Below are 9,713 nucleotides of genomic sequence, written 5' to 3'. Positions count from 1 at the left end.
CGTTAACATGTTTGATTGTTATATGTCTTTTGTATTGATCATGTAATTGTGTTTGCATTGTTTATGTGATTTGTTTGTTTGCACAAAGAAAAGAGAAAACAAAATCAAATATCCAACAAAAACGGTTATTTTTCAATTTTTTATTGTTGAGATATTTTGTTAATTTTTAAACACATAATGCATGTTTTCTGTTTGCTTAGATTACTTAGTTTGAAGTGACTTAGAAAATATTAAAAAGATTGAAATATTTATTCGTTTTTACCTTATGTCTCATAATATCAAGAGATGACATTTTTTATTTATTGGGGCAAATGTATTTTCAAACTTCTGTCTATAAATCAATATTTAAATTTTTTACGACATTATTATATTCTCTAATCAATTTTTTTTTACTTAAATTGATAGAAGGCATTTTAATTTGAGTTTTTATGTTCTTGCTTATATTATTTTTGTAATATTATTTATCATGAAAATAATAGGTGAACTACAAAATTTGGTAGGTCTAAGAGTCCTCTGGTGAACGACAAATATGGATAAATTATTAAAATATATAATATCCAGTAGATTTTTGACATGCGATTTTGCTCTAATTCAATGATTATGCATGATTATAAATTTTAATTATATCACAAGTTAACGCATGCTTTGTTGTTACTAGATATATTTAGTCAATAGTCTAATATGTTTCTATGGTTTAAAAAAAATTGTGTGACTTTGTATTATATTATTACGGCTACTTTTCTAAATGGTTTTATTATGATTTCAAGGCACCATTTTTCATGTGTTTTTTAAAGAAGTGAAATGAATATCTATAAAACGATGACATTAATAAGGCTTCTTCTCTTTATTTGAAAAAAATATTGGAAAATTTATACAAATTGTGAATAATATGAGTTAATATTTAATTTGAGAGTGATTATGGTTTTTATTGCTCGTATATACTTCAATTTTTTTGTTATTGTACTAAATAAATTATTTTTAACCTTTGAGTTATAATTTTTTTTCTTATCGAGGTTGTTTGTGTTATGATTTTTTTATTCGTTTTGGTTAGTATTGTTGGCGCTAATTGATTTTTCTGATATTATATCATGTGTCTTGTTGTTTATATAAAAATAAATATGAGAGTACATCAATCAAAGCTACGTATTTTGAGTCTTCTGTTCTACGAAGAGAATAGTAAATGGTTTCTATGAATTATATAATTTCTTGGTTTTTCATACATATAATCTACGAAATGCGTCAAATTGTGAACAAAAAAGTTTTGACAAACATAGTTGATGAAAAAAAAGACATGTTAAATAAAAAAATAATGTTGTGTATTACTATGTTGGGTGCGATAATTGTCCCTGCTTGGTAGAGCGGTCGAACCGTGGTGCTTGAGCTGCTGTGCGGTTTAAAAGATTTGAGTTGCACAATTACTACTAGCTATAGCTTTTGGTAAAACGACAAGCGATCGGTCTTACAATTGGTATCAGAGGCAAGGTCACGGGTTCGATTCCCATTGATTGCAAGGAGTGCAATTATTGGGAGGAAGATTGTTGGATGCAATAATTGTCCCTGCTTGCTTGAGCGGCCGAACTGTGGTGCTTGAGCTGCTGCGCGATTTAAAATATTTGAGTTGCACCATTACTACTAGCTATAGCTTTTGGTAAAAGCGGCAAGCGTTCGGTCCTACATACTATGTCCTAATTTCTGTATGATATAATTCAAGCACATTTTTTTATAGATATTTGAAATTAGGTCTAATTAAGTAACATGAAACATATACATATATATTAAATCATATTTAAAGCAAAATGTTAAGATCAAGAATGATTCAGATTTAAATTTCAACGAAACATAATGAAGAAGGAATTGAAGAATTGTATGTGTACGTTAAGTGTTATATAATGATTATGTTGCTACTTCATGGTTGTGCGACATATGAATGTCATATAAAATGTCAATATTTCTCAATAAAATAGTTTTTTTCAAAAAGAAAAAAATTATTCATTTAGAAAAAGAAATACATGAAAAACAAATTGTGCATAATTCTCATTCTATTTATAATGGTATGAGAACAATTCTAAAACTTTGTTGACACAATATAACAGATCAATTCTGTGCATTTTATTGAGACATTGAGTCAGTTTCACTTTATTTTCTCCAATATTATCTCGATATATTTCGAGGTGATACGAGATTGTTTTTGTCTCTTTTTTTAGTCAAATTGTCTAACTTGCTAATTTATAACATATATGATGGTAGCATAGAAAAATCCTCGTCAAATAAATTCACTTAACAAAATATTGAAATTCAAATAAAATTCTACAATATTTTATCAAATTAATTTTGACTATCATAAAATGCTCATCAAATCTAAATGGTTATATTATTAGATGAGATATTGAATAAGACAAATACTTTGACATATATTGGAATGATATCTCATATGCATATCTTAATAACATTATTCGTATCTCTTCTCAAGCTTTTTAAAATACAATAATTAATTTTGTATATCGTTCCACAAGATATAAAATATTATAAAACAAAATATAAACTCGATAGAAGAAAATTTGTTTTGTTTCAATGAATAATATAATATTATGTTCTAAACGCAACAAATGAGATTGAAACTATATCATCATCATGACATGATGCTCGCAATCATTATTTCAAAGCTTCCAAAAAATGACGATCAAGATGACTTTCTTGAATTGTGTCAAATTAAATGAGGACACAATTCTAAGATATAGCCATTTGAAAAAATTCAAGTATTTTTCTCACACTGATTGAGAAATAGTTGTTAAAAATTTATTAACCTTACAGCTATATGTTGATAATATGATACTAAATATATAAAAATGATATCACAAATATAACAATATTTGAAGAAGGTGCAACACCATTCATTGGTTATGTTGTTGAAGAATATATAGGTTATAAATACTTTTAGTCACAAGTGAAAACTTATCACGAGTAAAAGCATTTTTTCTTAGGAGTTATAGTTGATTATTGTCAAAAGCTGAAAAATCATTTAACAACAAAAAAATAGTCGGAAAAATAAGATTATCAAATAAAAACAATATAGAAAATCGAAAAAATATCGTGATAAAGAAGCAAACTACGAACATGTCAGATCCCGGATAAGGATTGTAAATAACATAATAGATGTTAAAGACAATCAGATACTTGTTGAGCATATCAAAATAATTATATTTATATTATAACAAATTACGACAAAGAGCTGTTGAGTTGTCAAAATCAACCAAGAAGCATATTGGAAAGTGTGTCAAGTGGATAAGATACTTTCTCTGATTTATATACGTCTATGGTCATGATTTTTTTATTTTTTATGGGTTAGTTTGTTTCAGTTGATAAATGTTAATAACCATGTTTTAATTCATTTAAATATTATTAAAATTTCGTACATATATTTTCAATAGTTTAGTTTTTTACGTGCAACGCACGTGCATTTTTCTAGTTCTAATAAAAGGTATGAACTCCAGAACAGAAAAAATACTTATTTTATTTGTTCTCCGAAAATGGAAAAATGACCTTTACCATTGGCCCAAATGGACACTATTCTTAAGGAGTGTGAAAGCACCCAAAAACCTAGTGTGGTCAAAATTTCTGTTTTATGATATATTATTTTAGTAAAATTTCAACTGACATCTAAATGAATTATATATCTTGTACTCTAATAACACGTTAAAATCATCAATCATAATCCATTATCACGAGTTACAAACTAGTCTGATAATATCACAACTCGCCCAAATGACATATCGGATTGCTCCGTTGGTCCTTCTCACAACTCTAAAAAGATGTTTTAATTTTTTTTTTTATTTTTGAAATGATTGAAAATTATATGTTAAGTAATATAGTATATATATAAAAACTATATTTCAAAATTAATAAAAAAAGAAAAGAAAATAATTAGTAAGACTTACAAGTTACAATGGGAAAAATGATAAAGCTTATATAAATATATATTAAATATAGGGAACTATAAATAGAAAAAAAATAACATCGACAAATAAAGAGTTACAAATTGCAATACTACAAAATTCTAATTGTAATAATCTTCATAGATATGGATTACACTATTTTTTTAGAATTATGGATTATACTAACTTAAAACATAAAAATTGTAATAAAAATATAAAAATAAATGTGAAATAAATGATTTTTTCACATTGAAATTCGAGCAAACTATGAAACGAAACTATTTTAGTTAGTAAAATCTATAAATAGTGTTGGAAATTAATACTGCCCATATTAATAAATTAATACAAAACTTTTATCAGACGGTGTCATCTGTAATTTTGTGAGACAATTAATTTATAAATTCGTGAGATCGTATTACATAAAAATGTCTTTTATTATCTCATTTAATTAACAATGACATTGTTAATCTCTTTTTTTTTTTTTTTTTCATTTTTAAAAACAAATAAAAAGCAACCTCCCACATAGCACCATTTTGAGTTCGCTTTACGATGAAAAATAATTGAAATTCTGGAGATGAATGAAACCGATGTAATTTTTTATTTTTATTTTTTTAAATCTTATTTTAAGGAGTGGGAGGACTCGAACCTGAGTCATTACAAGGAGAACACAAGATGAGACCTATTAGAAGCTAAAACTCGATATCAAGAGTAGGTTTTGTGAGATGTCTCACAAATTTTATCTGTGAGACGAGTCATTATATCGATATCACAATAAAAGTAATATTTTTTCATAGATCACCTAAATAAGATATTATCTCATAAAATACGAATCGTGAGATTGTCTCACACACGTTTTTGCTCAGGTCAAACCGATGTAATTAATACTATGAAAACGAAAAAGTTGATAGGCAATTACTCTGTAATTAGTGGGTGTTTTTATTAATACGAGGGATGGTTTGCTAGGATGGAGGCTAGAAGCACGCTAATCCGGAGTAGTGATTGATTACTCGACATTTATTGCTCTGCTGCCGATTGCTAGCTCATCCACTGCCTCTGACGCTGTATCTTTTGTCGAATCTAACCTCCGAATCCAACAATCTACTTGCATTATCTCCGCCCTTTTACCCCCTCTTCTAATTCACCATTCTACACAGGATACATCCACACACATCCGGTGAATGTGTGACCCGGTCATTTTTACTGTTTCTTGATCTTGAGGTGGTGTTTGCTTAGCGATGTATGAGGTTATATAGTACAAGATTTAATCTTTGCAGTTTTACTGTTTATACTCGGAACCCATCTCCCCTTTTCTTTTGATTTTCGTTGTATAGTACAAGATTTAATCTTTGCAGTTTTTTATTTTTGTAGTATGCGTGCGTGCCTTTGTATTCGTGGAGAAAGATTCAGTTGTTTTCCTCGATTCACGTGATTTGGTTTTTAGTTATTTTCTTTCATTATCGTGTGCAATGTACTGCTAAGGTTTGTGGCTGATGTAAGAGGGTAAGAGCTTTTGGGGATAAACTGCTAAGGTTGAGAAACGCGAAACTAGTTGTCTTATAGCTATGCCTAATGCATTACCATTTATTGACTTTAACTTATGCCCTGCAGTTTGAATGTAAAATGATAGCACTGAATCGAAATAAGCAGAGATTACAGGATAAAAGCATCCGATAATCAATCTAGTGAAGCCTGAGTAAATAACAGCAGTTTATGAACGAATCTCGATATCATGTGGGCGTTATTTTTCCAGATACTGCTGTAGTGATGCAACTCGAGAATGCTCTGATTGTCTTAATTCTTCGCCATCCATTCACGAGTATTAGTTCTTTTCGCATGTTCAGAAATTAGATGATTGAATGCGTTGCAAGATAATATGGATTGCATATATTATCTGTGAAATCGTGCATCATGATATTGCGGACATTTTCTTTCTCAATCATGATACTACATTTAATTTTTAGTCTCCTTCATTGTCTTTCTCAGCATACTCCCTGGGGGATACTTTTTTTTCCTTTGATTTATTTGGACAAGTATGAGGCAGGGAGCAATTTGAGGATTGGGATCTGTTTCAACTGGACAAAGTCTGATGCAAATCCGTGATACCGTGAAAATTGCCCATGATTGTGGAACTACTACCTGATCTTTCTTCTGATATCCTCATTTCTGGTTGAGCATGCTAGAGATCACCTGTTATTATTGCTAAGTGGAGCTTGACCCTTCTGAGGACCCCGTGCGCCAGAAAACCGCAGTTAAAATGATAAATAGATCTTTAATCTTAACATATTTCTACCTTCTAATCTACATTACACTTTCATCTGGAGTTATTTTATATAACAAGGTACTAGATTTTGACTTTCATTTCTGACACTCGGCTCTTTCCATTGTGTAAAATATGTGCCATGTTCTATTTCTATGATCAACACCGACATCAGTATACAACTTTTGAGTTAAAGTGACGGCTAATCTAATGTTGAGCTATATAAAAGTGTGTTGCAATTCACTGCGGTCTAGCATTTGATGATTGGTCCATTCATACTTTTTTTAGCAAGTTCTAGTTGCTTATCATGCCTCATTTTCATTTCATAATTTGTTAATGCTTTCTCCTGGTTTCTGTTGATATGCACTGACAATGACTTTTTATTTGCAGTGGGTTCTTTCTCCGAAATACTTCAACTTTCCTTTTCCAATAACACTTACTATGATACATATGGGATTCTCTGGTGCAGTGTCATTTTTCCTTATTCGTGTCTTCAAGGTACATCTACCTGCCGTGTATTAGCTATAAAAAAATTCTCTTAACATCATTTGGTTTCACCAAATCAGGCTGTGCCGTGATAATAACGTGCTATTGATATCTTACATATATTTATTTAAAACCCACAAGGCACGTGCCTGGACTCGGAGTCCTAGCATGCATTTTTTGTCCTTAAGGCACCATTTAAATCCTCCTCAAATGTAACGTTTATTTTGCTTTTGCACTATTAAGTATGTTGTTAAGTGGTATGGTAAGTTTATATTGGATATCATACTTAAAATAATTTCATTGGTACTACTGCATTTTAGAATATACTCATTAGCACGGGCTCACTTTGATAAGGCATATGCTTCTATTTTTTTCTCTTCATTGCAACTCTTACTTTCTTGAATCCTTACATTGTTGCAGGCATTTAATTATGCATCTGCTGTGATTTATGTTATGATTCCAGTGCAAGGGGAGCCAAAGTAGGAAAGTTTGATTTGATATGTGTACACACACTTGTTTCCACATTTATCATGATTTTTTTTTTTGCATTGGACATGATTCAATTGGACACAACATTATCAATCTTTAAAGTATGTTCTTTCAAAGTTGGTTGGCTAGTGCTGTGGAGATCTGTGTCCCAGTCTATCAACCCATCACAAAATGCTGGAAACTCCTCAGAATGCGATTTTCGAATGAATAATTAATTTTTATATTTATCTTAACATGATCTTCACCGAATTTTCTGCAGGTCGTGTCTCCAGTTAAAATGACTTTCCGCATGTATGAGGGTTACTCCACTTATTTTTATTATGATTTTTTTCTATATTGATTTTCGGGTCCTATAAATAATTCTTCCTGTCTTCTTATTCTCCCTTCTTGGGTTGCAGATATGCTTCCTGTGTGATCCCCATTAGTGCCTTCTTCGCATCAAGTCTTTGGTACGTACTTAACAGTGACCATTTAGAATTCTAAATCAATTTAACATCCATCCAAAACATGTGAAATGAGGAAATTCGATCCTCATAAATGAAGGAATTGTTTTGAGAACAGAATAGAGAATGTGAGAAATTGGGACACCAAATATGAGGAATAAAGAATGGCATTAATTATTGAAGTGCAGGGAGTTAATGCATAGCATGATGCTTCATGTAAAGTGCCATATACAGTGAACTTCTGGGGGGATAATGAAAGTTTTTTGTTTCCTTTTGTAAACGATCTGCTATGGATGAGTAAATGATGTATAAAGTCGAGGTGAACATTTGTCGGTAAACATAATGCTCTGATTCCTATGATTCTTAGCTCGACTTTGTCAGCTTCGGAATTTTATTAATTGGTTTTGTTAGGATTTTTACTTTTCTGTTACCCTGCATCATGGAGTTGGGATGCTTGTCCGTGCTTTTTAGCTCGGTCAAAAAATTTCACTGGTGAAATAACAATTCATGCCATATCAGTGAGGCTGCACTAGTGAAACATATCAAAGACTGTTTTTCGTAAGAAAAATATTTGGGCTGGATTCTCACTTTTTTCTTATAATGTGTTCAAGAGCATCAGAAGCATAGAAAAAGGCACGAGAAACAGAGAGGGATTGAAAGGAAACTCGTGATTTTCATGTAAAAAATTTTCCCACATCACAAATTTATTTACACTGATGCATCTCCAAAGAGTGTAAAGTTTCTTGACAGTGCAGAGGCTGATATCAATTATTCCTCAAAACTATAGCACTAACGACTGTTCCTTTTTTCCACAGGTTTGGTAACACTGCTTACTTGCATATATCAGTGGCTTTTATTCAGATGCTTAAGGCCCTTAGTAAGCAAAACTACAACCCAGCAATGATTTGATATTATTATTAATGTTTTTTGAATCTAAGAAAAAATTTATCCTTGGCAGTGCCTGTGGCAACATTTACTGTGGCTGTTTTGTGCGGTACTGACAAACTTAGATTGGACGTGTTTTTAAACATGGTTTTGGTCAGTGTTGGAGTTGTCGTTTCCTCCTATGGGGAAATTCATTTTAATGTGATCGGCACAGTTTATCAGGTTACAGGCATATTTGCGGAAGCTCTGAGACTGGTCTTGACTCAAGTCCTTCTACAGAAGAAGGGCTTGACGCTAAACCCCATCACAAGCTTATACTACATCGCTCCATGCAGTTTTATATTTTTGTTTGTCCCTTGGTACTTCCTGGAGCAACCTGGGATGGAAGTGTCTCAAATTCAGTTTAATATGTGGATCTTCTTTTCCAATGCCGTTTGCGCTCTACTGTTGAACTTCTCAATCTTCTTAGCGATAGGTAGAACTGGTGCAGTGACGGTTCGAGTTGCCGGTGTTCTGAAGGACTGGATACTTATAGCCCTTTCAACACTGATTTTCCCAGAATCAACTATCACTGGTCTTAACATTATTGGCTACGGCATTGGTAAATATTTCACCGTTGCACTAATTCATCCCTGTGATGGCCTCTCATTTCAACTATAAACTTTTCATGCAGCGCTTTGTGGGGTTGTCTTGTACAACTATTTGAAGGTCAAGGAGTCTTCTCAAAACATTCCTGAAAGGATCGCTAAGGTAACATTGAATCAAAAAACACAACATTTTATCTACTGTATGCTAGCTCAGGTTCCTTGTTTGGTTCAGGATTGGGTGTTGGAAAAGAAGTCATCCGATGTATACAGAACAGATAGTGGCAGCATTGGTGAATCAAATAACGATGTTGTAATAGATGAGGAGGCGCCCTTGATTGCTCTCACGCCATCGTCCAGGCTATCTCATATCGGAAGAACTCAAATGCAGCAAAGTAGCCGTAATGTATGAACCAGTGCCACTCAATTTTTTACAGACGTCAAAATACATACTTCTTATAGTCTATTTTCTATAATTTTGATTGTAAATTCGATCAGTTTTAACTGGTAGCCGTTGGTTGATGCACATACATTCATGTCACATCATAATCAGTTGACTCTAACTTAAGGTGATTAAATCGATGCGTTATTATAAACGATCTATAAAAATTTTGTGCGCATGTTTCTTTACCGTTAG

General features: G+C 31.8%; 1 protein-coding gene across 5 annotated transcripts; it reads left to right on the top strand.

Moving 5' to 3' along the window:
- The first annotated feature begins 4,804 nt into the window (after positions 1-4,804).
- Positions 4,805-9,639, top strand: LOC140811545 (probable sugar phosphate/phosphate translocator At3g17430). Of its 5 annotated transcripts, none has more exons than XM_073169483.1 (9): positions 4,805-5,176; positions 5,974-6,270; positions 6,580-6,687; positions 7,424-7,455; positions 7,563-7,613; positions 8,423-8,484; positions 8,566-9,093; positions 9,166-9,242; positions 9,294-9,639. In XM_073169483.1, exons 2-9 carry the CDS (start codon positions 6,187-6,189, stop codon positions 9,486-9,488), a joined length of 1,137 nt encoding a protein of 378 aa, XP_073025584.1. In that variant the 5' UTR covers positions 4,805-5,176; positions 5,974-6,186; the 3' UTR covers positions 9,489-9,639. The 5 variants fall into 5 exon arrangements, with proteins under 5 accessions (XP_073025584.1, XP_073025587.1, XP_073025585.1 ...); XM_073169486.1 differs by having other exon boundaries at positions 5,916-6,180; XM_073169484.1 differs by having other exon boundaries at positions 5,916-6,270; positions 9,312-9,639.
- The last annotated feature ends 74 nt before the right edge of the window (positions 9,640-9,713 follow it).

Source organism: Primulina eburnea, chromosome 14 (assembly GCF_022965805.1).
Source record: "Primulina eburnea isolate SZY01 chromosome 14, ASM2296580v1, whole genome shotgun sequence".
Taxonomy (NCBI): Eukaryota; Viridiplantae; Streptophyta; class Magnoliopsida; order Lamiales; family Gesneriaceae; genus Primulina; species Primulina eburnea.
The sequence above is the reverse complement of the archived record's forward strand: the minus strand, read 5'-3'. Positions and strand labels throughout refer to the sequence as shown.